At 44.8% G+C, this 27930-nt stretch overlaps 2 protein-coding genes and 2 long non-coding RNA genes across 15 annotated transcripts in view; 2 read left to right on the top strand and 2 right to left on the bottom strand.

Moving 5' to 3' along the window:
- Nucleotides 1-1353, top strand: part of LOC118379661 (myotubularin-related protein 1-like) — a 34308-nt gene extending 32955 nt beyond the window's left edge. The window contains exons 12-16 of the mRNA XM_052497642.1: nucleotides 282-329; nucleotides 418-510; nucleotides 612-725; nucleotides 872-1048; nucleotides 1146-1353. Of these exons, the coding sequence (XP_052353602.1) occupies nucleotides 282-329; nucleotides 418-510; nucleotides 612-725; nucleotides 872-1048; nucleotides 1146-1319 (606 nt within the window). The 3' untranslated portion in view covers nucleotides 1320-1353. The remainder of the gene's footprint in view (nucleotides 1-281; nucleotides 330-417; nucleotides 511-611; nucleotides 726-871; nucleotides 1049-1145) is intronic.
- On the bottom strand, nucleotides 1212-1877 carry LOC127916176 (uncharacterized). Of its 2 annotated transcripts, XR_008093705.1 has the most exons (4): nucleotides 1731-1877; nucleotides 1535-1686; nucleotides 1389-1486; nucleotides 1212-1358 (listed from the first exon to the last, which is right to left on the bottom strand). It is a non-coding gene; the product is annotated as an uncharacterized LOC127916176 (long non-coding RNA). The 2 variants fall into 2 exon arrangements; XR_008093706.1 differs by lacking the exon at nucleotides 1389-1486 and having other exon boundaries at nucleotides 1218-1358; nucleotides 1517-1686.
- A 3385-nt stretch (nucleotides 1878-5262) lies between these two features.
- Nucleotides 5263-27930, bottom strand: part of cd99l2 (CD99 molecule-like 2) — a 41004-nt gene continuing 18336 nt past the window's right edge. The window contains exons 3-11 of one of the 5 annotated variants that reach the window (XM_052497660.1): nucleotides 23876-23914; nucleotides 20864-20938; nucleotides 15941-16018; nucleotides 13311-13373; nucleotides 11859-11930; nucleotides 11518-11562; nucleotides 11270-11389; nucleotides 11015-11080; nucleotides 5263-10635 (exon numbers count right to left, since the gene is read on the bottom strand). In XM_052497660.1, coding sequence (XP_052353620.1) covers nucleotides 10574-10635; nucleotides 11015-11080; nucleotides 11270-11389; nucleotides 11518-11562; nucleotides 11859-11930; nucleotides 13311-13373; nucleotides 15941-16018; nucleotides 20864-20938; nucleotides 23876-23914 — 620 coding nt within the window. In that variant the 3' untranslated portion in view covers nucleotides 5263-10573. The remainder of the gene's footprint in view (nucleotides 10636-11014; nucleotides 11081-11269; nucleotides 11390-11517; nucleotides 11563-11858; nucleotides 11931-13310; nucleotides 13374-15940; nucleotides 16019-20863; nucleotides 20939-23875; nucleotides 23915-27930) is intronic. The other 4 variants (XM_052497661.1, XM_052497662.1, XM_052497663.1 and 1 more) reach the window with 4 other exon arrangements.
- LOC127916180 (uncharacterized) lies at nucleotides 20957-23860 on the top strand. 7 transcript variants are annotated; one of them, XR_008093718.1, is made up of 4 exons: nucleotides 20957-21564; nucleotides 21608-21693; nucleotides 21780-22338; nucleotides 22382-22747. It is a non-coding gene; the product is annotated as an uncharacterized LOC127916180 (long non-coding RNA). The 7 variants fall into 7 exon arrangements; XR_008093720.1 differs by lacking the exon at nucleotides 21608-21693; XR_008093717.1 differs by having other exon boundaries at nucleotides 21608-22338.

Here is a 27930-nt window from a genome sequence, read left to right as displayed (position 1 = left end):
TATCTGCTGTATTTTAACACAAATAAACCGCTTTCAAATCATTTTAGTTTGTCAATCTAGCACCCAAAATCAACTGTCTAAACAATGTGTTGGTTAGTTTCTAGTTTGTCAGCTAGCTAATACTGCTCAGAGCCTAGCTGACAACATCTTAACTTCAGCTACTTTTGATTCATTATTACAAGAAGAAAGATCTCAAGATCACTATAACTTGTGCAGTGCCTTGTTGGTGAGGGAGGATTCTGTGGTCAGTTCTGTAAAGTATAAGAGCTGTGTCTCCTCAGGTGCTGTTGGAGAAGGAGTGGATCAGCTTCGGACACAAGTTTGCTGCGGTGAGGATTGTGTGTTTTTATATGGTTTCCTGCGGGTTTTTATACAGGTGTGTGAGGGGCTCTTTGTGTAATAACCTGTGTTTTTCAGCGTGTGGGTCATGGGGATGAGAACCATGCCAACTCGGAGAGATCGCCTCTCTTTATCCAGTTTATCGACTGTGTCTGGCAGATGAACAGACAGGTGAGTGCCGACACAGTACATGCATGTACACACATCTGATACGTTTTCCCTGCTACACACAAACAAATTATACTTTTTTCTTTCTGTCTATTTGTTCCTAGTTTCCTGCTGCGTTTGAGTTTAATGAGTTGTTCCTGATAACCATTCTGGACCACCTCTATAGTTGTCTATTTGGTACATTCCTCTACGACAGCGAACAGGAAAGAGTAGCCAAGGTACGGACCATTTCTTTGCTGACGGGGGTGGGAGGTTGGGTCACCTAGTCACAATGAATTAAGTTCTCATCTGGTCTCTTACTGTAAAGCTATGTGTGAAATGTTGATTAACTCATGCCTGTCTCTCTTTCTCTCCTCCTCAACAGGAAGTCCAGACAAAGACAGTCTCTCTGTGGTCCTATATCAACAGTCAACCAGAGGACTTCACCAACCCGTTCTATGTGGACTATGAGCACCAGGTCTTGTACCCTCTAGCTAGCGTCAGACACCTGGAGCTGTGGACTGGCTACTACGTACGATGGAGCCCCCGTATGAGGCCGCAGGTAGGGGTTGTGAAGGAAGACAGACCTGACTGTTGCTTTACGGCTTGTTCTGCACGTGTATCCGTACATGTTTCTAACTCTGCATCTCTCTCATCAGATGCCGGTGCACCAGAACCTGAAGGAGCTGTTGTTCCTGAGAGCAGAGTTACAGAGGAAGGTAGACGAGTTGGAGAGGGAAGCATCTTCATCACGCGGCTCTCTCTCGTCTTCGTCAGAACACACATCATCACCCTCACACAGCGGGGGCACGCCCCTACACACCATTGTTTAATACAGTACACACATACCATTGTCTAACACACACACACACCTGAATGCAGTCCCCAACACAGAACTGAACACACACACACACACCTGAATGCAGTCCCCAACACAGAACTGAACACAGACACACACCTGAATGCAGTCCCCAACACAGAACTGAACACAGACACACACCTGAATGCAGTCTCCAACACAGAACTGAACACAGACACACACACACACCTGAATGCAGTCCCCAACACAGAACTGAACACACACACACCTGCATGCAGTCCCCAACACAGAACTGAACACACACACACCTGAATGCAGTCCCCAACACAGAACTGAACACACACCTGAATGCAGTCCCCAACACAGAACTGAACACACACCTGAATGCAGTCCCCAACACAGAACTGAACACACACACACACACCTGAATGCAGTCCCCAACACAGAACTGAACACACACCTGAATGCAGTCCCCAACACAGAACTGAACACACACACGTAACCACTTGTTTGTTAGTCTTCGTATTCCCGAATCACTTTTTCACTTCGTGTTTTTATCATAAAGAACTAGAAAGAGTTTAACTTGAGAAACGAGGTACACGTTTTTAACAAAGTTTCATTCTTTTTTTTTTGTATTTAAAATAAGGGAAAAGAAATGAGGTAATGAAATTGTTGAGAAAAAAGCACCATAGTATTTGGTGTTTATTGTAACATAGAACATATGAATAGATTGAACTAACATTTCTACCTACCTAAGGTATGATACCGTTTCCAATATTAGAAATATGTTGAATTCATAGACGACGTGTAGAAATTCGAAATATCAAGTGCACATTTTTTTAAACACATTCGAGTAAGCATGTTATATCAAGTGGATCATTAAGGATACGTCCCAAATGGTACCCTATTTAGCCTGATCAAAAGCTGTGCACTACGTAGGGGGGGCATTTGGGACATAACCTCTGTATGTACTACTTAACCAGCTGTGCCATAACTGGTACCTTGTAATATGTGTCCCCTATTCCTGTCCTTCCCTTGTAATGTACCCTGTCATGTGTTCCTATCAACATGTTCCATTCAAAGTCTGTGCACTCTTAAAAAACGTCCTCTTTGCCTTTCTATTCAATGGGTATTTGTTGCTTATCCACACTGTTATTGGTCATAGGCTGTGTTTACACAGGCAGCACAAATCTGATCTGATGAATCAGTGGAACAGATTTAGACTGCCTGTGTAAATGCAACCATGTTTGTTTGTTCTTCCCCCACGTGATTTACTTCTACTCTGCTGATGCCAAATCCTTTTGTTTTGTGTTTGAACCTTTTACCCAGTGGTGCTTTTGTATTAGATTGTGCATTTCTACTGGTGTTTTTTACCAGGGGTGGAACTTTCATTTGGGATAGATTTGTAAGTCGCTCTGGATAAGAGCGTCTGCTAAATGACTTAAATGTAAATGTAATAGACATTTTTGCCACCCCCCCAGGTTTATCATTTGAATGTGATACAAAATGAGACAACCAGTGTGCTTTAGGACCTACCCGACCGCCTCTGAGCGGTCGGGTAGGCTGTTTGGAGTGTTGATCCGACTGGTACTGGAGATATACATTTTGCTATCCAGTCAAAAGTTTGGACACACCTACTCATTCAAAGGTTTGTCTTTACTTGTACTATTTTCTACATTGTAGAATAACAGTGAAGAAACACATGGAATCATGTAGTGACCAAAAAAGTGATAAACAAATCTAAATAGATTTGAGATTCTTCAAAGTAGCAACCCTTTTGCCAAGAGTGCAAATCTGTCAAGGCATTCTCTCAGCCAGCTTCATGAGTTAGTCACCTAGAATGCATTTCAATTAACAGGTGTGCCTTGTAAAAAGTTAATTTCTGGACTTTTTTTTCCCTTAATGCGTTTGAGACTGTTGTTGTGACAAGGTAGGGGTGATATACAGAAGATAGCACTATTTGGTGAAATGACAATCCATCATTACTTTAAGACATGAAGGCCAGTCAAGAAGTTTGAAAGTTTCTTCAAGTGCAGTCACAAAAACCATCAGCACTATTGATGAAACTGGCTCTCATGAGGACTGACACAAGAAAGGAAGACCCAGAGTTACCTTTACTGCAGAGGATAAGTTCATTAGAGTTACCAGCCTCAGAAATTGCAGCCCAAATAAATGCTTCAGAGTTTAACAGACACATCTCAACATTAACTGTTCAGAGGAGATGTGAATCAGGCCTTCATGGTCGAATTGCTGCAAAGTAACCACTACTAAAGGATATCAATGAGAAGAAAAGACTTGCTTGGACAAAGAAACATGAGCAATGGACATTAGACCAGTGGAAATCTGTCCTTTGGTCTTGAGTCCAAATTTGAGATTTTGGTTCCAACCGCCTTGTCTTTGTGAGATGCAGATGGTCTCTGCATGTGTGGTTCCCATCGTGAAGCATTGAGGAGGAGGTGTGATGGTGCTTTGCTGATGAAACTGATTTATTTAGAATTCAATGCACACTTAACCAGCATGGCTACCACAGCATTCTGCAGCAATACGCCATCCCATCTGGTTTGTGCTTAGTCCCACTATCATAAGTTTTTCAAGACAATGACCCAACACACCTCCAGGCTGTGTAAGTTCTATTTGACCAAGGAGAGTGCTAGAGTGCTGCATCAGATGCACTGTCCTCCACAATCACCCGACCTCAACCCAATGGAGATCGTTTGGGATGAGTTGGACCGCAGAGTGAAGGAAAAGCAGCCAACAAGAGCTCAGCATATGTGGGAACTCCTTCAAGACTGTTGGAAAAGCATTACAGGTGAAGCTGGTTGAGATAATGCCAAGAGTGTACAAAGCTGTCAAAGACAAAGGGTGGCTACTTTGAAGAATTTACAATATATTTTGATAACACCTTTTTGGTTACTACATGATTCCATATGTGTTTATTCATAGTTGTGATGTCTTCACTATTCTTCTGTAGAGAACAGTTCAAATAAAGAAAAACCCTTGAATAAGTTGGTGTCCAAACCTGACTGGTACTGTAAAATGTCGTCCGTCCCCCCACACACACACTTCTATAACCGAAGTTGCTCCCTTGGTTTTTACTCTCCAAGGCCTAACAAGATGGTAATGGTAGTCACTGGTAATGTTCAACTCATAGGGCCCTCTTGTGGCCTTTAAGCCAAATAACAATACTGACCATCCTTTTCTCAACTATGGCGAAATAAAAAAATATGCTCATTATTTGAGTTGCAATTGAATCAAATACCCGTATGTGGACATAGGTACGTTTTTGCATTGGTTGACCCTATACCCACGCCATTACCCAACTTGAATAGTCCGTAAAAATGAACCTACATTTTTTACCTGACCCTTGACATTATGCATGTGTTCTCCTGTATTATAGTGGTTATAACAATAACTGTTTCCCTTGACATGTTTAATGTTCTCAACACTGTGCTGCACCTTCATTAAACGATTCTGTGGTAAATGTGTTCATCTGAAACATGTTTAATGTTCTCAACACTGTGCTGCACCTTCATTAAACGATTCTGTGGTAAATGTGTTCATCTGAAACATGTTTAATGTTCTCAACACTGTGCTGCACCTTCATTAAACGATTCTGTGGTAAATGTGTTCATCTGAAACATGTTTAATGTTCTCAACACTGTGCTGCACCTTCATTAAACGATTCTGTGGTAAATGTGTTCATCTGAAACATGTTTAATGTTCTCAACACTGTGCTGCACCTTCATTAAACGATTCTGTGGTAAATGTGTTCATCTGAAACATGTTTAAGCCTTTACCATGTATTTTACATGCCTGTCTGTCAACTTAAGATATCAAGCCGTTAGCATTATGCCTTGGTGCTTCTGTGGGTGACCAAAACGAAGCTAATATGCTTTTCACGGCTCATCGCAAATAAAAACGTCTTACATTGCACTGATACAAGAAAAGAAACAGTCTTTGGCTTTCTTTTCAAATTTTATTGGGTTTCATTGATCGTATGAATGTCGTCGTTCCACAATGTATTTGCCAGTGAGCGAGACAGCAGTGAAATATAGATGTATAGAACTGCAGCAGTATAGGAATAATCTATGTCATTACATGTCTGTTTAGTATTATAAGAAGTTGTCCAAGTTACCAGTGGCCCTTTGTTAACTGTGTGTTTGCGTGCATAAGTATGTGTATATGCATACATGTAAAATTGTGTGGGTCAATTGACAGGCACTAGTGAATCAGGCGTGGATTCCATGCATGCAGAAGGCCATTCTGTTTACATATCTGAATACATAATGTACATTGTCATGTCATAAGAGCCCTGTGTTCTAACTGATCAGTGGGGTTGGAGTGACACTAGTGTAAGGACTGGATGACATCACACTAGAACGGGATTAAGAAGGATGGGACATTGATGTCATAACGTATCTTAGGGGAAGTATATCTGCACAGAAAACCAAATTGAGGTGTCTGAAATAACAGCATATTCCCTAGATACTAGTGCACTACTTCTGAACAGAGCCAGCGGTGACTAGAGCTGGATTGGAACAAGTCGCTCTGGATAAGAGCGTCTGCTAAATGACTTAAATGTAAATGTAAATTGGCTCATGAATAGTTACTTCCTGGTTTCTCTTGACATAACAGTGCAATACTTAATGTTCTTATCCTAGACTTTACTGGCAGTGTATAAATACCCTCACATTCACCAACCACTACTTCTGATCCAACTTCACTCCAGTCCCAAATCTGTTTGTGCTCTTGTTACTTGACAACTCCATTGCTGTCATTTTCAAGCCGTAAGGAGTTGGCAAGAGAGCAGAAATAGACTGGCACCCAGGCCATCCCAATGATAACCCAATGAGGAAAACTTCCAAAGACTACAGCTAAATATCCGAAAACATGCTTTTCATTTCTGTACAGTTCTGTTATAGCCCGTTACCGTCATGTGTGTAGTAGAGCAGCACCCACGATTTAAGGGGATCCAACTGCTGATATGTCTGTTACCGTAAACCATATAAACAAAAGGGCAACCTCAAAGCCTTAAGACTGCAAACTATTGGGCATGCAGCAACTCCTAGTTCACTGACTACTGTATGAACTAGTAGTTTTTTTTACATCATCGAAACACCTCTAATTTTCAAAATCAGGCAAATTATCCATACTGCAACCAAGAGGCACCTTAATACCATTCCGAACCATAGTGCTAGAAGATGGTACTCACCACACAGGCAAATCTCACTCACACAACTCTGTGCTCTTCAAATTGGATAGGATAGGGGGTGGGGGATTCTTAGTTCTAACAGTCTGAAACCGTGTTTAAAAAAAGGTAATATTTGTAAGGAATAACTATGTCATTTTTATTTTTAGATTTTTATGTGATGTTACTAGCGTACAGGACGACACTTGTAAGCATTCAATTGGTCCGTATTCAAAGGTCTTCACTTATGTGTTTTCATTATTTTTTATTGTGCCCCAAACTACCACACGTGCAATCTTATTAAAAAAATTGAAGGGGTGTCTTCCTCTACTCTGTTTAGTGCCAGTCAATGAGTGAAACATTCAACCCAAAGCACAACACCAACGTCTAATATTGTCCCATCTTAAAATCAGCAATTCAACATTTCTTTGGTGGGTTTTAAGAACATTTGCTACGAGCGATCGCTATCGCAACTGATTTAGAGAAAGAGTACATTCCTTTAACATTCATTGTTTCTTTTGTGTGAGCACAGCTCTGTCACAGGAGGTGTTTTTTTTAGCCATAGAAAGACAACGTATAGAATGGACACAGGCCCTCAAACCACTGATATTTGGTTGGTGGTTCCCACACTAATGTTTCATGTGTAGAACACTGAGAAAAGCATGAATAGAATCAATTCTACTCATTGAACATTCCATTCTATTGGTTCTAGTTCTGTGTGTTTAGTATTGCGGGAGCCAGCAGGTTATAAGGCATAGAGAGAAGCACCATCAGTACTGCAGCACCTGCATCTGGATGACAGGAGAGGAGAATGTTGACTAACAGTTATTAACCCTTTGTAGAGTGTAAATGTAAATGTAAATGTAGAGTGGAAGTTCTGGACAGTTCTATTGTCCTATCCCGGAATGCTACGGTCCTTCATGATGCCAACGGCTAGAATTAATAAGAACGATTGACAAAGGATGGAATGTTCTGTTCTTATTTATCAAAGGGTTAACAACAGTTCCTCCAACCTAAATCTTTATCTTATCCATTATAAGTAAGATAACAACTGCACCAGGATCAGTTACTAAAGGCGGAGAGTATACGCAGATAGGGAGAGCGCCTCAACCTCACAGGAGGAGTGGTTCTAGAGCTGCGTTTCCAAGGCAACAAGGGAGCCGAACAGAACAGGGCACAGGTTCCAGTGGGAGTGCATCCCAAATCACACCCTATTCCCTATATAGAATAAAATAGTGCACTACAAAGGGAAGAGGGTGTCATTTGAGTATCTGCCCTAAAAAGGTTTGTTTTGTTATCTGGAATAAAATCACTTGGAATCCTTCTATATCTAAAACAATATTTAGATAAGTTCAGCTAAGTAGTTGAGACAAAAGCCACTCTAGTAAACAACATTCGTTCAGAAAGAGTGGGGGAGCAGAGACGGAAACTATTTGAATAAAAACACACTTAGGAACGAGTGTATAGATCATTAAGATACACCGTAATATCAAGGAATACGATCATACAACAATTAAATAGTAATAACACAGAAATATGCTCACGCTGCAATTTACAAGCTTCACGTTCCACTTACTAGTCTCCTAATCAGGATTCGGGCCAATTCCATTTCAAATCAATCAATTCAAAGGAGTGATTTTAAATTCAAAATCAAATTGAAATCTGCCCTTTATTTTTTAATTAAAGATTTTCTAAATTCTTGACATGGAATTTGAATTCGCTTCTTGAATGAACTAAAGTGAATTGAAACGTAATTCACCTCGACCTTTCCTAACAACAAGCAACAGCTAGTATAAACACTATCCAAATCACAGAGATGAACTAACCCTGATATCATATAGCAAATAGCTCAATCTGAAGAACTTCACAAGTTTATGTATAGCCTTGTCCAGTCAAACAAATGTCCAGTCTACAGAACCACTGGGCACGTTCCAGGATGGCTACATTGCAGAAGCTTGCCAGAAGTCACAACTCCTGGATAGGTGTGTAATTCTGTTCCATATCTGCCAAACAACTCATTGATATAGCAATGCGATGCCCGACTACGCACTCGCTGACGTGACACGCAACCGTTGGTTGATGCAATGCAGTCTGGGACGCAACCGTTACGTTACTTCAATATCAAGAAGTTTTAAGTTCGACTAGGCTTCGATTTCACGTTTACTTTACTTTCTCTAGCACAGGCATTATCTCAATAAGAAAAAACAGATACTAACTAGTCTTTCTACATTGTGTATCTTCATCACATTCCCATGTTCCACACAAGTGGACTTAAAGGCTACACTCCCAATATTCATACTAGCATACTACTTAGAAAGCACGCCAAATTCACTGGTATCGTTCACTAAGCAGTACACTAGTGTGGCTATTGGAACAGAGCCTTTGAGTGTGCTCCAATGTCCATCCTAGCATACTACTTAGAATGCTAGGGCCCCAATACACGGGTTTGTTCCATAAGTAGTATGCTAGTATGGATATTGGAAAAGAGCTTATATTCTCTTCAGTTTCTTAAAACAAACGCAAATCACATCATGGACATTTACGCAGCAGCTCTGGAGTAAGTAAGTCATTGAGTTCTTCAAATGAACATCGCTTCATAAAAAATAAAACATCATCCTAAAATCAACACTATAAAAGTGCTAGCCTGGTTCCCAGATCTGGTTGTGCTCTTATCAATTATATTTCTGTCACCGTCATGCAGTACATACGACTGCCATTACAATGAGTGATAAGGAGTTGGCAAGAAAGCACAAACAGACTGACAACCAGGCTATAAAAATGCAGCTTCTAAACATTAACGTATGGAAGAAACCACTGCAAAACTGTTTCTTTAGGACAATAACATGAAGGTAGAAATGGTAGAAAAATCACATGAGGGGGATATATGTACTAGGGGGGAATGAGGGGGATATATGTACTAGGGGGGAATGAGGGGGATATATGTACTAGGGGGGAATGGGGGGGATATATGTACTAGGGGGGAATGAGGGGGATATATGTACTAGGGGGAAATGAGGGGGATATATGTACTAGGGGGGAATGGTACTAGGGGGGATATATGTACTAGGGGGGGATATATGTACTAGGGGGGGGTAATTATTTGGTTAAGATTTTTGATTGGATAACAGAGTTAGGGGGAAGGTATGTGGGTTATACTATATTTCAGGAAATACCAAGATGAAAGCCTGGTCCAGGATCTGTATGTGCTTAAGTATAGCAAATCCTCTGACTATCATTGTCAAATAAAAACTGATCTAGGATTAGGCTACCATTCCTTCATAATCAACTTGTAAACAGGCATATTAGTGATGTTTAAAACAGTTCAAATAAATTAAATGATATGTACACACAGTGTGGCGGGGGGAAGGTCTACAGAGGTCGGCAAACCATAGTGACAATACCATTCCCACTCTAGAATGACATTAAGATTCTAGAATGACATTAAGATTCTAGAATGACATTAAGATTCTAGAATGACATGGAACTTGGTGGCGTCAACATGGCTGTCAGTGGAACTCTACATTTCAGACAGAGTTTGCTGATCACCATCTATCTACAATTCTTAAGGTATAACGGGGAGGGAACTATCCTTCAAAAGTGGTGAGTGTGTGTTGGCGTATGAGGTGGGGGGGGGGGTATTCCCCAATGTGAGGGCGTGTAAGTGTGTGTTGTCACACCCTCTTCGTGTGTGTGCAGGTGTGTGTGTGTAGGTTGGGGGACGAGGCCGGACGGGCGGGTGGGATATTAGACAGTGTTATCCTGACTAGGAGGCTCAGCGTTGGGGGATGAGGCCGGACGGGCGGGTGGGATATTAGACAGTGTTATCCTGACTAGAAGGCTCAGCGTTGGGGGACGAGGCCGGACGGGCGGGTGGGATATTAGACAGTGTTATCCTGACTAGAAGGCTCAGCGTTGGGGGATGAAGCCGGACAGGCGGGTGGGATATTAGACAGTGTTATCCTGACTAGGAGGCTCAGCGTTGGGGGATGAAGCCGGACGGGCGGGTGGGATATTAGACAGTGTTATCCTGACTAGGAGGCTCAGCGTTGGGGGATGAGGCCGGACGGACGGGTGGGATATTAGACAGTGTTATCCTGACTAGGAGGCTCAGCGTTGGGGGCCTCCAGAAGAGTCTGTTGAACTAGAAACAGAGAGGAGAGGAGAGGAGAGGAGAGGAGAGGAGAGGAGAGGGAGGAGAGAGAGAGAGATTAAACTGACGGTTATAAACCTGATCACACTTTCAAAAGGTGCTTCAACTAAGTACTGAGTAAAGGGTCTGAATACTTATGCAAATGTGATATTTCAACAAACAAAAGAAATTATACATTTGCAAAAATTCCCCCCAAACTATTTTTGCTTTGCCATTATGGGTTATTATGTGTAGATTAATGAGGGGGGAAAACTATTGAACCCATTTTAGAATAAAGCTGTAACGTAACAAAATGTGGAAAAAGTCAAGGGGTCTGAATACTTTCAGAATGCACTGGAGATAGGACCTGTATGGGTGGTTTGGTGGTTACCTTGTGGTTCTGTGGCCACCACAGCGTCTGGGTTATCAGTCTTCACCAGGTCTGCATTCAGGCTCTCTGTAACAGGACACAGCAGTCTGGTAAATCTGAGAATTTATCTAGATACGATTATATGAATATAGATTACTGTAATCCCAGGTAATCGTTACACTGTTATCAAAACTATATAGAATCATATCCACATTATACCACAAGATCTAGATCACAGATTACGTCAGATTACGTCAACCCCATCTGGCTTCTTACGCTGTATGCTGAAGCAGAGCTTCTTCTTCTGGTAGGAGACATAGCTGGTGACCGCGCCGACCAGCGCCAAGCCAATGGCACTGACGATCCCGGCGATGGTTCCGGTCTCAGCCATGGTGTCTGGAGCACAGAGGAACACAGAGGTGTAATCAATAGTCAATAATCGATAGCCAATAATCAATATTAGTCACAGACCTTTGCCATGCATAACCAGTTGTTTCATAAAAATATTGTTGTCGTCGTCATACCAAGGTTGTTGTCGTCGGCGGCAGACTGGCCTCCACCGTGTCCACCTACCGGAATGATGCATGTCAGCTAGTCAGTTACATTCTATTATAATGTGCAATCAATGTAAATGCATTTAATAAAGGTCCCTGTGTCCTGATTGAAAATATGAACTACCTACCCAGATGTACATATTTGTCCAACTAAAACAAGACATTTACCTTTAAGTAGGATTTAAACAGAGTGAGTATCTTCCTTTTAAAAAACAAGCAATGGTAAAGGTCTGAACTCAGAAGACTGTTCTCACGCTCTTTTATTATGTTTGTTTATCTAATAATTTCCACTTTTTAAGATCATCCATTACCTTTGCCTTTGTCAGGGTTGTAGGGGTCGTCTTTCCCAACGTCAAGCAGATCATCATCTGAGAAAGATCCACCTAAGGGATATAGAATCAGCATTAACTGGCAACCCTAACCTGACACACCAGGCTCCAAGCCAGGGACGGCCCCCGCTCAAACACAGACAACATCCCCAAAGAAGGGTCTCCAGAAAGAGGAGAAAGTTCAGTAGACGAGGGAGTCAGTCACAGTATATAGAGGACAAGCGCTGGTCTTCTAGTGTAAAGATGTAATAAGGAGAAAGAGAAGGATCGGGGTTGCCAGATGTCATTCAGGAAGGAGAAGGAGAAGGATCGGGGTTGCCAGATGTCATTCAGGAAGGAGAAGGAGAAGGATCGGGGTTGCCAGATGTCATTCAGGAAGGAGAAAGAGAAGGATCGGGGTTGCCAGATGTCATTCAGGAAGGAGAAAGAGAAGGATCGGGGTTGCCAGATGTCATTCAGGAAGGAGAAAGAGAAGGATCGGGGTTGCCAGATGTCATTCAGGAAGGAGAAAGAGAAGGATCGGGGTTGCCAGATGTCATTCAGGAAGGAGAAAGAGAAGGATCGGGGTTGCCAGATGTCATTCAGGAAGGGGAAAGAGAAGGGTCAGGGTTGCCAGATATTATCACCACATTAACAGGATAGAGTGAGGATATAGCTATGCTATGTGCACAGTACACACACAGTGCACACACGCAGTACACACACAGTACACACACAGTACACCATGAGGCTGAGATGAGGCTGAAAATATATATTTTAAAGCTTATTTCCTGCAATTCTACACATTTACACATAGATCAAATATAGAGTGATATAAAGAAGGACAGAGATTGGATATTAAAAGAGAGGTATGCTGTTAAATAGAACTAGGTATTATCCAAGAACAGAGCAGAAAGCTGGTCCCCAGCCCAGTAGACAGGCAGGTTAGGGTTGATTTGGGTAGGCCCAGTAGACAGGCAGGTTAGGGTTGATTTGGGTAGGCCCAGTAGACAGGCAGGTTAGGGTTGATTTGGGTAGGCCCAGTAAAGAGGCAGGTTAGGGTTGATTTGGGTAGGCCCAGTAGACAGGCAGGTTAGGGTTGATTTGGGTAGGCCCAGTAGACAGGCAGGTTAGGGTTGATTTGGGTAGGCCCAGTAGACAGGCAGGTTAGGGTTGATTTGGGTAGGCCCAGTAGACAGGCAGGTTAGGGTTGATTTGGGTAGGCCCAGTAGACAGGCAGGTTAGGGTTGATTTGGGTAGGCCCAGTAGACAGGCAGGTTAGGGTTGATTTGGATAGGCCCAGTAGACAGGCAGGTTAGGGTTGATTTGGGTAGGCCCAGTAGACAGGCAGGTTAGGGTTGATTTGGGTAGGCCCAGTAGACAGGCATGGTTTAGTTTATCCAGGTTGACCAGGTAGGTTAGGGTCAGGTCAGGTAGGTCAGGCAGGGTTCTTACCCCCATTCCCTCCTCTGTTGTTGGGGGCTCTGTCTCCCCTGCCTCCGCCTCCAATACCTTTATCTGACGAGACATGACACCACATCAACCCTCTGATACTAGGCTAATATAGTGTTACTATGATAATAACACACTACTACTACTGCAATATACAGACTATCAAACCAAACTACTATAATACCACTGTAGTATAAAGACTATCAAACCCTAATATACTAATACTATACCACCACTGTACTATAATACCACTGTGACTATAGTATACAGACTATCAAACCCTAATATAATATTACCATACTACTACTGTGACTGTAGTATACAGACTATCAAACCCTAATATAATATTACCATACTACTACTGTGACTATAGTATACAGACTATCAAACCCTAATTCACTAATACTATATTACCATTCTACTCAAGTGACTGTAGTATACAGACTATCAAACCCTAATATAATATTACCATACTACTACTGTGACTGTAGTATACAGACTATCAAACCCTAATATAATATTACCATACTACTACTGTGACTGTAGTATACAGACTATCAAACCCTAATATTACCATACTACTACTGTGACTGTAGTATACAGACTATCAAACCCTAATATTACCATACTACTACTGTGACTGTAGTATACAGACTATCAAACCTAATACACTAATACTACTAGCCTATTACTAATACCTATTACTATCACTAATACTAGCCTGTTACTATGACTGCTTTTCCTAGTATTTGCTACTCTACTAAAACTAAAACTGCTACAGTTTTCTACACCAGCTATCTACTGCTGCTCCACTACAATATGTATACCATACCTACTGCTGCTCCACTACAATATGTATACCACACCTACTGCTGCTCCACTACAATATGTATACCATACCTACTGCTGCTCCACTACAATATGTATACCATACCTACTGCTGCTCCACTACAATATGTATACCATACCTACTGCTGCTCCACTACAATATGTATACCACACCTACTGCTGCTCCACTACAATATGTATACCATACCTACTGCTGCTCCACTACAATATGTAAACCATACCTACTGCTGCTCCACTACAATATGTATACCACACCTACTGCTGCTCCACTACAATATGTATACCACACCTACTGCTGCTCCACTACAATATGTATACCATACCTACTGCTGCTCCACTACAATATGTATACCACACCTACTGCTGCTCCACTACAATATGTATACCACACCTACTGCTGCTCCACTACAATATGTATACCATACCTACTGCTGCTCCACTACAATATGTATACCATACCTACTGCTGCTCCACTACAATATGTATACCATACCTACTGCTGCTCCACTACAATATGTAAACCATACCTACTGCTGCTCCACTACAATATGTATACCATACCTACTGCTGCTCCACTACAATATGTATACCACACCTACTGCTGCTCCACTACAATATGTATACCATACCTACTGCTGCTCCACTACAATATGTATACCATACCTACTGCTGCTCCACTACAATATGTATACCACACCTACTGCTGCTCCACTACAATATGTATACCATACCTACTGCTGCTCCACTACAATATGTATACCATACCTACTGCTGCTCCACTACAATATGTATACCACACCTACTGCTGCTCCACTACAATATGTATACCATACCTACTGCTGCTCCACTACAATATGTATACCATACCTACTGCTGCTCCACTACAATATGTATACCATACCTACTGCTGCTCCACTACAATATGTATACCATACCTACTGCTGCTCCACTACAATATGTATACCACACCTACTGCTGCTCCACTACAATATGTATACCATACCTACTGCTGCTCCACTACAATATGTATACCATACCTACTGCTGCTCCACTACAATATGTATACCATACCTACTGCTGCTCCACTACAATATGTATACCACACCTACTGCTGCTCCACTACAATATGTATACCATACCTACTGCTGCTCCACTACAATATGTATACCATACCTACTGCTGCTCCACTACAATATGTATACCACACCTACTGCTGCTCCACTACAATATGTATACCACACCTACTGCTGCTCCACTACAATATGTATACCATACCTACTGCTGCTCCACTACAATATGTATACCACACCTACTGCTGCTCCACTACAATATGTATACCATACCTACTGCTGCTCCACTACAATATGTATACCATACCTACTGCTGCTCCACTACAATATGTATACCACACCTACTGCTGCTCCACTACAATATGTATACCATACCTACTGCTGCTCCACTACAATATGTATACCATACCTACTGCTGCTCCACTACAATATGTATACCATACCTACTGCTGCTCCACTACAATATGTATACCATACCTACTGCTGCTCCACTACAATATGTATACCACACCTACTGCTGCTCCACTACAATATGTATACCATACCTACTGCTGCTCCACTACAATATGTATACCATACCTACTGCTGCTCCACTACAATATGTATACCATACCTACTGCAAATCCACACTTCTGAATGACATACTCTACACAAACAAAATAAGAACAAAAGTAATTCATACATAAATAAATTATAACAAAAATAAACAATAACCTGCTTGTCCCTTGTTCTTGTCCTTCCCTCCAATGTCATTGTTGGGATCCAGAGCATCACTCAGGCCAAACTCAGAGGCTGCAGGGAGAAGTCACAGGTCAGAATTCAAAGATCATGGGTAAAAGTTCAAATGCAAGTCGGGCAAAAAAAAAAAAATGGAATCTACAGTATATCTAACATGTCTCAACCAGGAGGAAAACCAAACAGCATAGTCACAATATACAGCATTTGTGAAGAGATACATTCTATACATGGTAACTTAATGTCTACAGCCCTCAAACTCAACTCTGGGCCTCTAAGCCAGTTCCAATGTATTTTTTCATTGTTCCCCTCTAATCAGGGACTGATTTAGACCTGGGACACCAGGTGTGTGCAATTAATGATCAGGTAGAACAGAAAACCAGCAGGCTCCGGACCTCGTAGGGTCAGAGTTGAATACCCCTGGTCTACAATATCAGTTTTCCACACATTGTACAGATCCATAGATACATACATACAGACAAATACGAACGCAAAAGAAGATGAGACGTCACTGCTTTCACAGCTTCCAGTAGCCACACAGTCGAGAAAACATCTCCGAAACTAGAATGTGTGGAAGACATCCAGGAAGCACTCACATCTACTCTATTTTGGTACTCAATAGATACCGAATGTCCAAAGGTCATTCAAAGGTCACACTGCCTATTTGTTGACTTCAAGAAAATGACAGCATTCTGTGGCTAAAAAAACAAAACAACCGAGATAATGAGATGCAAACACACAACACGACCCACACAGACAGACAGACAGACAGACAGACAGACAGACAGACAGACAGACAGACAGACAGACAGACAGACAGACAGACAGACAGACAGACAGACAGACAGACAGACAGACAGACAGACAGACAGACAGACAGACAGACAGACAGACAGACAGACAGACAGACAGACAGACAGACAGACAGACAGACAGACAGACAGACAGACAGACAGACAGACAGACAGACAGACAGACAGACAGACAGACAGACAGACAGACAGACAGACAGACAGACAGACAGACAGACAGACAGACAGACAGACAGACAGACAGACAGACAGACAGACAGACAGACAGACAGACAGACAGACAGACAGACAGACAGACAGACAGACAGACAGACAGACAGACAGACAGACAGACAGACAGACAGACAGACAGACAGACAGACAGACAGACAGACAGACAGACAGACAGACAGACAGACAGACAGACAGACAGACAGACAGACAGACAGACAGACAGACAGACAGACAGACAGACAGACAGACAGACAGACAGACAGACAGACAGACAGACAGACAGACAGACAGACAGACAGACAGACAGACAGACAGACAGACAGACAGACAGACAGACAGACAGACAGACAGACAGACAGACAGACATACATACATACATACATACATACATACATACATTCAATCAATCCCTATACCAGTCTGCTGTTCCCACATGCTTCAAGAGGGCCACCATTGTTCCTGTTCCCAAGAAAGCTAAGGTAACTGAGCTAAACGACTACCGCCCCGTAGCACTCACTTCCGTCATCATGAAGTGCTTTGAGAGACTAGTGAAGGACCATATCACCTCCACCCTACCTGACACCCTAGACCCACTCCAATTTGCTTACCGCCCAAATAGGTCCACAGACGATGCAATCTCAACCACACTGCACACTGCCCTAACCCATCTGGACAAGAGGAATACCTATGTGAGAATGCTGTTCATCGACTACAGCTCGGCATTCAACACCATAGTACCCTCCAAGCTCGTCATCAAGCTCGAGACCCTGGGTCTCGACCCCGCCCTGTGCAACTGGGTACTGGACTTCCTGACGGGCCGCCCCCAGGTGGTGAGGGTAGGCAACAACATCTCCACCCCGCTGATCCTCAACACTGGGGCCCCACAAGGGTGCGTTCTGAGCCAACTCCTGTACTCCCTGTTCACCCACGACTGCGTGGCCACGCACGCCTCCAACTCAATCATCAAGTTTGCGAACGACACAACAGTGGTAGGCTTGATTACCAACAACGATGAGACGGCCTACAGGGAGGAGGTGAGGGCCCTCGGAGTGTGGTGTCAGGAAAATAACCTCACACTCAACGTCAACAAAACTAAGGAGATGATTGTGGACTTCAGGAAACAGCAGAGGGAACACCCCCCTATCCACATCGATGGAACAGTAGTGGAGAGGGTAGCAAGTTAAGTTCCTCTGCGTACACATCACAGACAAACTGAATTGGTCCACTCACACAGACAGCATCGTGAAGAAGGCGCAGCAGCGCCTCTTCAACCTCAGGAGGCTGAAGAAATTTGGCTTGTCACCAAAAGCACTCACAAACTTCTACAGATGCACAATCGAGAGCATCCTGGCGGGCTGTATCACCGCCTGGTACGGCAACTGCTCCGCCCACAACCCTAAGGCTCTCCAGAGGGTAGTGAGGTCTGCACAACGCATCACCGGGGGCAAACTACCTGCCCTCCAGGACACCTACACCACCCGATGTTACAGGAAGGCCATAAAGATCATCAAGGACAACAACCACCCGAGCCACTGCCTGTTCACCCCGCTATCATCCAGAAGGCGAGGTCAGTACAGGTGCATCAAAGCTGGGACCGAGAGACTGAAAAACAGCTTCTATCTCAAGGCCATCAGACTGTTAAACAGCCACCACTAACATTGAGTGGCTGCTGCCAACACACTGACACTGACCCAACTCCAGCCACTTTAATAATGGGAATTGATGGGAAATGATGTAAAATATATCACTAGCCACTTTAAACAATGCTACCTTATATAATGTTACATACCCTACATTATTCATCTCATATGCATACGTATATACTGTACTCTACATCATCGACTGCATCCTTATGTAATACATGTATCACTAGCCACTTTAACTATGCCACTTTGTTTACATACTCATCTCATATGTATATACTGTACTCGATACCATCTACTGTATCTTGCCTATGCTGCTCCGTACCATCACTCATTCATATATCTTTATGTACATATTCTTTATCCCCTTACACTGTGTATAAGACAGTAGTTTTGGAATTGTTAGTTAGATTACTTGTTGGTTATTACTGCATTGTCGGAACTAGAAGCACACGCATTTCGCTACACTCGCATTAACATCTGCTAACCATGTGTATGTGACAAATAAAATTAGATTTGATTTGATTTACACAGGATGTCGTTGACGCAGGCAAGATATCACTACACTGTGTGTGAATGTCTATACGTGGACCGTGTCCCAATAATCTTCACCGGCTTCCTTTCCTCATCTCCTCCATTATAACCAATAGGAGTTGTCATCTGTCCAGTCCAATCAGATCATTGGTCATGAGAGAAAGCAGATACCAGGAACAAGGAAGCTAGTTTAGATCAAAGCCATACAATAGAGAGAGTTTGGCAAACTAGCCTCCATGTTGGTTCTAAACACTCCATGACATTAACCTTCTAATCTCCTTTCTAATTTGAACGCATAGAACATCTGGTGTCAAAATGGCCACCAATAAAAATGATACAATCTCAAACGGAGTTTTCCAAACTCTATACCTCTGTTTTAGATTGAAGGGACATAAGCATTGTCTTCTGACAGGAAGCATATGTCACTCCAACCCAGCACTAGTCCTTTGACCAGCAGCGCAGATGGGTGACCAACTACATGATGGGGGGGGGGATATATCGATAGGCAGCATCTGAAATGGCACCCTATTACCCACATAGGGTAGTATGTAGGAAGTAGTGCACTATGGGCCCTGGTCAAAAGTAGTGTACTACATAGGGAATAGTGGTGCCATTTGGGACACAACCCAGACTAATTGGGGAATGGGGATGGTTCGTTAACAGGCCTGTGTTCAAGTACTACTCAAAATCATGAGCCACTTTGGGTAAAAGCCTCTCCTAATCGAGAGACTGAATGAATGCTGGATTAGTAGAGTAGCAGTCTTAGTATGTTAGCTAGTAGTATATAGTAGCAGTCTTAGTATGGTAGCTAGTGGTATTATAGAGTAGCAGTCTAGGTATGTTAGCTAGCATTATAGAGTAGCAGTCTTAGTATGTTACTAGCATTATATAGTATCAGTCGTAGTATGTTAGCTAGTAGTATTATAGAGTAGCAGTCGTAGTATGTTAGATAGTAGTATTATAGAGTAGCAGTCAGTGTGGTCTCCGTCTTAGTATGGTAGTAGTATAGAGTAGCAGTCTTAGTATGTTAGCTAGTATTATAGAGTAGCAGTCTTAGTATGGTAGCTAGTATTATAGAGTAGCAGTCTTAGTATGTTAGCGAGTAGTATTATATAGTAGCAGTCTTAGTATGGTAGCTAGTAGTATTATAGAGTAGCAGTCGTAGTATGTTAGCTCGTAGTATTATAGAGTAGCAGTCTTAGTATGTTAGCTAGTATTATATAGTAGCAAGTATTATATAGTATCAGTCTTAGTATGGTAGCTAGTAGTATTATAGAGTAGCAGTCTTAGTATGGTAGCTAGTAGTATTATAGTGTAGCAGTCTTAGTATGGTAGTATTATATAGTAGCAGTCTTTGTATGGTAGCTAGTAGTATTATAGAGTAGCAGTCTTAGTATGGTAGCTAGTAGTATTATAGTGTAGCAGTCTTAGTATGGTAGTATTATATAGTAGCAGTCTTAGTATGTTAGCTAGTAGTATTATAGAGTAGCAATCTTAGTATGTTAGCAAGTAGTATATAGTTGCAGACATAACTGTAGTAAGTAGGCATTTCTCCATTCACATGTTAAGTGTGAAGGTTCTTATTAGAAAGCCTGTATGTTATGGTGGTTTCTTCCTCATGTGTCCTCTGGTTTGGGCTTGAGCCGAGCCTTGGTGGCTGTGGCTTTAGGAGGATCCTTATGAGGTGTGTGTGATCTTACGTGGCTTGGGCTTGTGTGACGGGGCCTTAGTGGCTGGGGCTTTAGGTGGAGCCTTGGTGGGGGTGATCTCCTCATCTTCTCCAAAGACGGCACACGAGGAACGTCATCACAATGGCACACGAGGAACATCATCACAATGGCACATGAGGAACATCATCACAATGGCACATGAGGAACGTCATCACAATAGCAGAGGTCAGTACAGTCAAACCAGGGTTAGATTCAATCCAGACCGCGGAATTTCCGCGTTATAGTGCGATTGACATTGAAAGGCAATGTTCCCGCATTCGAAGAGACAGAGGGGGTAAACGCTGCATATGTCGGCTCAATCGGAAGTTACCTTTTAAAGGTCATGAACAGTCAAACAGTCAATGTTTTTTTTTTAATTGGATGATATTTTATTATATTGTTACGTTTCCCAGCAAGAAAACCAACTCAATATTAGCAAGGCGTTCTTAATGTTTTGTACACTCAGTGTATGTTTCCCCTTTCTTCTGTGTCTGGTGTTAGCTAGTTACTGGCTAGCTAGGTCGTCATCTGTGTCTGGTGTTAGCTAGTTACTGGCTAGCTAGGTCTTCATCTGTGTCTGGTGTTAGCTAGTTACTGACTAGCTAGGTCTTCATCTGTTTCTGGTGTTAGCTAGTTACTGTCTAGCTAGGTCTTCATCTGTGTCTGGTGTTAGCTAGTTACTGTCTAGCTAGGTCTTCATCTGTTTCTGGTGTTAGCTAGTTACTGTCTAGCTAGGACTTCATCTGTGTCTGGTGTTAGCTAGTTACTGGCTGCCTGGGTCTTCATCTGTGTCTGGTGTTAGCTAGTTACTGTCTAGCTAGGTCTTCATCTGTGTCTGGTGTTAGCTAGTTACTGTCTAGCTAGGACTTCATCTGTGTCTGGTGTTAGCTAGTTACTGTCTAGCTAGGACTTCATCTGTGTCTGGTGTTAGCTAGTTACTGGCTGCCTGGGTCTTCATCTGTGTCTGGTGTTAGCTAGTTACTGTCTAGCTAGGTCTTCATCTGTGTCTGGTGTTAGCTAGTTACTGTCTAGCTAGGTCTTCATCTGTGTCTGGTGTTAGCTAGTTACTGTCTAGCTAGGACTTCATCTGTGTCTGGTGTTAGCTAGTTACTGGCTGCCTGGGTCTTCATCTGTGTCTGGTGTTAGCTAGTTACTGTCTAGCTAGGTCTTCATCTGTGTCTGGTGTTAGCTAGTTACTGTCTAGCTAGGACTTCATCTGTGTCTGGTGTTAGCTAGTTACTGGCTGCCTGGGTCTTCATCTGTGTCTGGTGTTAGCTAGTTACTGTCTAGCTAGGTCTTCATCTGTGTCTGGTGTTAGCTAGTTACTGTCTAGCTAGGTCTTCATCTGTGTCTGGTGTTAGCTAGTTACTGTCTAGCTAGGACTTCATCTGTGCCTGGTGTTAGCTAGTTACTGTCTAGCTAGGTATTTATCTGTGTCTGGTGTTAGCTAGTTACTGGCTAGCTAGGTATTTATCTGTGTCTGGTGTTAGCTAGTTACTGGCTAGCTAGGACTTCATCTGTGCCTGGTGTTAGCTAGTTACTGTCTAGCTAGGTCTTCATCTGTGTCTGGTGTTAGCTAGTTACTGTCTAGCTAGGTCTTCATCTGTGTCTGGTGTTAGCTAGTTACTGTCTAGCTAGGTCTTCATCTGTGTCTGGTGTTAGCTAGTTACTGTCTAGCTAGGTCTTCATCTGTGTCTGGTGTTAGCTAGTTACTGTCTAGCTAGGACTTCATCTGTGTCTGGTGTTAGCTAGTTACTGACTAGCTAGGTCTTCATCTGTGTCTGGTGTTAGCTAGTTACTGTCTAGCTAGGTCTTCATCTGTGTCTGGTGTAAGCTAGTTACTGACTAGCTAGGTCTTCATCTGTGTCTGGTGTAAGCTAGTTACTGTCTAGCTAGGTCTTCAGCCAGCATGGAACAACACATCAATCAGCACTGCTGTGAACAGCATCACAAGAGACATGCCAAACAGGAAATGTATAAGTAAAATTGACATTGATCAAATATTATGAATTAATATAAGCTCCCCACCCACTCAGCCTGTCTTTTAAAACTTCCTGATAGTTACTCAGATTTTGAAAATTTCTATCCAAAACAAATATTATGGGTGATATTATTATGGGCAATTTTACATGGAAATCAGAATGACTGTCCGAGACCTTTAAAATGTCAAGCACCCTTCCACGGTCCGGATTGAATCTAGTCCATAACATTTTATTTATTTAACCTTTATTTAACTAGGCAAGCCAGTTAAGAACAAATTCTTATTTACAATGACGGCCTACTCCGGCCAAACCCGGACGACGCTGGCCCAATTGTGTGCCGCCCTATGGGACACCCAATCACGGCCGGTTGTGATACAGCCTGGAATCTAACCAGGGACTGTAGTGATGCCTCTAGATGCACTGAGATGCAATGCCTTAGACCACTGCGCCAATGCCTAATACCTGCTTAGGAGATTAGTATGATTTACCAGCTTTGTGCTTAAGCATGTGCTAAGTAGGCCTATAGAGCATAGCTACAGTAGAGAATAAAAAGTAAGCCTATACACAGTCTCTGAATTATGCTGATTAAAAGGGGAAATCCAAGGCACCAGATGAGGCTGCTGAGGGGAGAACGGCTCATAATAATGTCAGGAGCGGAGCCAATGGACTGGCATCAAATACCTGAAAACAATGTGTTTGATGTATCTGATACCATTCCACCTATTCCGCTCCAGTCATTACCATGAGCCCGTCCTCCCCAATTAAGGTGCTACCAACCTCCTGTGGCTTGTACTAACGTTAGAACCTTAGATATAATCAATAATAGAAAATACACTACATCTTTATTAGTAGTCTTTCATGTGGTCAATACCTGATTAAATACCTGCCAGGTTAATAGATGTAAATAAATGAGGAGCCTTGTGCTTACTCATGTGAGCACAGTTGCTACAGCACAGGCAGATATAATATATAGCAGAGAAAGTCTATATTCAGACTGATCTGTGAATCTGGGATCGTTTACCTGCTCCTGCCCCTTCTACTGGTTTGGGGGTGGCTGCTGCTGAGAGAAGAGAAGCAATGAGAGAAGAAGAGAAGAGAACAAGAAAAGAACAGAACAGAAGAAGATTAGAGATGAAGAGAAGAACAACGTCATCATACAGAATGTAGCTACATCAATACACAGTCAAAATTACATTAATTCATATAAAACATGCAGTCAGACAGTGCATTGAAGCTACAATCAGCAATTGGTACCTCAATTTAGATTTTTTTTTTTGCAAATGAACGACTTCATAGCCAGCGCATACAAACGTATTGTAATGACCTGACTAGATCATAAATGAACAATTGTCCAGACAGAGGCTTGAGTTTGCGAATTGACGGTTTATTAAACCAACTTTACACAGGCTACTGTTTGGGCCGTAGCACACGCCAAATAGATGACAGATAACCCACAAGCCAATCGTGACCTTCTCTTGTGAAGCCCAGACGTAAGAGAGAACAAAGGCTGAACCTGGTCTTAACTTCCAATGCTCCACCCCCCTGCCCAACCCCCCTCCACGCCACTCCGCCAACCACCAGGATGCCCGGCATCAGAACATTCCAGGCATTCCCGTGATTGGCAGATAGCAGGTTGATTGACATGTCGGACCCCGCGAACACCGGGTACTGGTCAGTACAACACAACCACCTCCTAGCCTAACACATAACACACAGCTGTCTGTGCGGGTCGCTACACAGCCCCCCCACCACAAAGTCCCTCGTCCCCGAGGGAACAAACAAAGTCTCTGAAGCGACCCGGAGGTCTCCTTTGCCTGCGTGGCCGTGATGGTCGCAGAGTGCCCCTCTGGGAACCAGGGGATGAAGGCAGGGATATGGGTGACAAGGAAGCGGGAACGGATAATACAGTCCGTGGCTCTGGGGAACCACGCGGTGACACAGGGGGGGAGACAGGGGGAGTGGGCTGTCTGGAGCCTTGTCTGCGGCACCTGAGGGTGGGTGCCTGGAGAATGTCATTGCCAGAGAGGGGAATTGTGGGGGTTCCTGGGGTTTGGGGAGAAGAGGCCCCTCTGTATGGGGCTAACCTGTCCCGGTGCAGTGCCACCTTTCTCCCCCTGGGAGGAAGCTGCACCCGGTACACAACCTCCCCTACCCTCTCCAGGACACTGCAGGGTCCCACCCAGTGACTGTCCAACTTGGGGCATCCGCCTTTTTTCCTTAGGGGGCTGTAGACCCAGACCAGCTCCCCAGCCACAAAGTGCCTTCCCTGGGTGTGCACGTCATAGTTCCTTTTCTGCCTCACACCTGCATTCACCAGCTGCTCTCTGGCGAAGGTGTGGGCTGTCCCCAGGTGGTCCTGGAGTCTCCGGGTATACTCCGGCCCCGGAGGAACATGAGGGCTATCCAGGGGCCGACCAAACGCCATCTCCGCAGGGGTGCGGATCTCTCTCCCCAGCATGAGGAGGGCAGGCGTGCAGGAAGTGGAGTCTTGGACAGCGGAGAGGCATGCCATGAGGACCATAGGCAGGTGCTTGTCCCAGTCACGCTGGTGTTTGGAAGAGACGATGGCCAGCTGCTGTCCAAGCGTTTTGTTGAAGCGCTCCACAAGGCCATCACTTTGAGGATGGAGAGGAGTAGTGCGGGTCTTGTGCATACCCAGCCTCTCACACATGGTGGCGAACACACGGGACTCAAAGTTTCTGCCTTGGTCGCTGTGGATGGACTCTGCAGCTCCAAACCTGCTGAACATCCCCGCTGTCAGGGCGTCGACGATGGTCTCTGCCTCCTGGTCAGGCAAAGCATAGGCCTCGGGCCATTTTGTGAAATAGTCCATGGCCGTGAGCATCCAGCGGTTTCCACTGTCTGTGGTGGGGAACGGCCCAACTACATCCACTCCCACCCTCTCCATGGGAGCCCCCACTGGGAACTGTTGGAGCTGAGCATGAGAGCGGCCTGGGGGGCCCTTTCTCGCTGTGCAGTTGTCACAGCGCCGACAAAAGTCCTCCACATCCCTCTTGTGCTGCCCCCAGTAGAAGCCCTGACGGAGACGGCGCAGTGTTTTGTGACCCCAAATTGTCCAGTCCCCACCCCCATGAGTACTCTGGAGCACAGCCTCCCGCAATGCTTTTGGGACCACCACCTGCCACCTCTCCTCTCCCGTAGCTGACTCCTTCCATGCCCGCTGTAGCACGCCATCAGCCAGCCGCAGTCTCTCAAACTTCGACCACAACCCTTTGGTCGCGAGTGAGAGCGCTGTCACCTCTTCCCATGGTGGCCTCACCTGCGCCTCTACCCACTGTAGCACTGGCTGTAGGTCTGTGTCCCGTCCCTGCTGCTGCCGCCATTCAGCCACGTCGACAGTCTGCAGCTCACAGCAGACAGGCCCGCTCGCCAGACACACTGTGGCACATACACCCTCCTCTGCCCGCAGCTCTCTCTCCCGTCCCTCTCTCCGTTCACAGTGGCGGCAGCCGTCTGCAGTACAGGGCCGACGGGACATGGCGTCGGCGTTGGAGTGGCGTGCCCCTGCCCTGTGCACCACCGTGAAGTCATACGGCTGAAGCTCCTCCAACCAGCGTGCCACCTGCCCCTCTGGCTCTCTAAAAGACATGAGCCACTGGAGAGCAGAGTGGTCAGTCCTTACAGTAAAGGGCAGACCACCCAGGTAGTACTTGAAGTGTTTGACGGAAGCCACAACAGCCAAGAGCTCCCGCCGGGTGACACAGTAGCGGCGCTCATGTTTGTCAAATGTTTTGCTGAAGTACGCCACCACTCTCTCCCCCTCTGGCCCCACCTGGGCCAGCACTCCACCCATGCCCACATTGCTCGCGTCTGTGTCCAGGATAAAGGGCAAGGTGAGGTCAGGGGGCGAGCACGGGGGCCTCGATCAGTGCACGTTTGAGGGTGTTGAACGCCTCCTCACACTCCACTGTCCAAGTGAAAGCCTTGTCCTTCGGCAGCAGGCGGTTCAGTGGAGCAGCAACGCTTGAGAAGCCCCGTACAAACCTCCTGTAGTACGAGGCCAGGCCCAGGAAGCTCTTCAGCTGACACTGGTCGGTGGGGGTGGGCCAGTCTCTGACAGCCCCTACCTTGTCCTCCATGGTGCTGATCCCCTCCTTCCCCACTCGGTGGCCCAAGAAGGACACCTCTCTCCTCATGAAGTGGCACTTCTCGGGGTGGAGCTTCAGACCTGCGGCAGCCACCCTCTCCAGCACACGCCGTAGCGCCCCCAGGGCTGACTGGAAGGAGCTGCCATGGGCCAGGATGTCATCGAGGTATACCAGACACTGCTGTCGGGGGATGCCATCCAGCACCCTGTCCATCAAACGCTCAAAAGTAGCTGGAGCGTTGCACAGGCCAAAGCACAGGACCTTGAACTGCCAGTGTCCTCTGTTAGTGGAGAACGCAGTTTTGGCTCTGGCCTCTGGGGAGAGGGGCACCTGCCAGTAGCCACTGCGGAGGTCTAGTGAGGAGAACCAGGAGGACCCCTAACCAGGTCCAGCGACTCATCGATACGTGGTATGGGGTATGAGTCCTTCCTGGTTACCTCATTCAGCCGCCTGTAGTCCGCACAGAACCTCAGCTTGCCCCCCTTCTTCGGAACCATGACGACTGGCGCCGCCCAGGGGCTGTCTGAGGGCTCAATGAAGTCTGCCCGCTGCATCTCCAACACAGCCTTGTCTGCCGCCTCCTGGCGTGCCAGCGGGATACGGCGGGGACGCATCTTGATGGGTCGAGCATCACCTGTGTCGATCTCATGCTACACCAGATGAGTCTGACCCACCTCTTCCTCACTCAACGCAAAGCTGTCTCTGAATTCAAACAGCAACTGCCACAACCGTTCCTGCTGCTCGGGGTCAAGACCAACACAGTTCCTCCCCCATATCTCCCTCACTGCAGACAGTGTCCTCTCCTCTCCCATCTGGGGTAGCTGGGCTGGGGGGGGGTGCGGCCCGGGCTCACAGAGGGCTGTGTCATGGAGGTAGCTGGGGGAATGTAACACACCGCCGTAGGTGACAGGGGGACTGGGGAAAAGTCACACACAGCTGTGGGGGAGGGGGCGCAGCCATGAGTCTC

This window comes from Oncorhynchus keta, chromosome 35 (genome assembly GCF_023373465.1).
Source record: "Oncorhynchus keta strain PuntledgeMale-10-30-2019 chromosome 35, Oket_V2, whole genome shotgun sequence".
NCBI lineage: Eukaryota > Metazoa > Chordata > Actinopteri > Salmoniformes > Salmonidae > Oncorhynchus > Oncorhynchus keta.
This window is presented reverse-complemented; position numbering and strand designations above follow the sequence as displayed.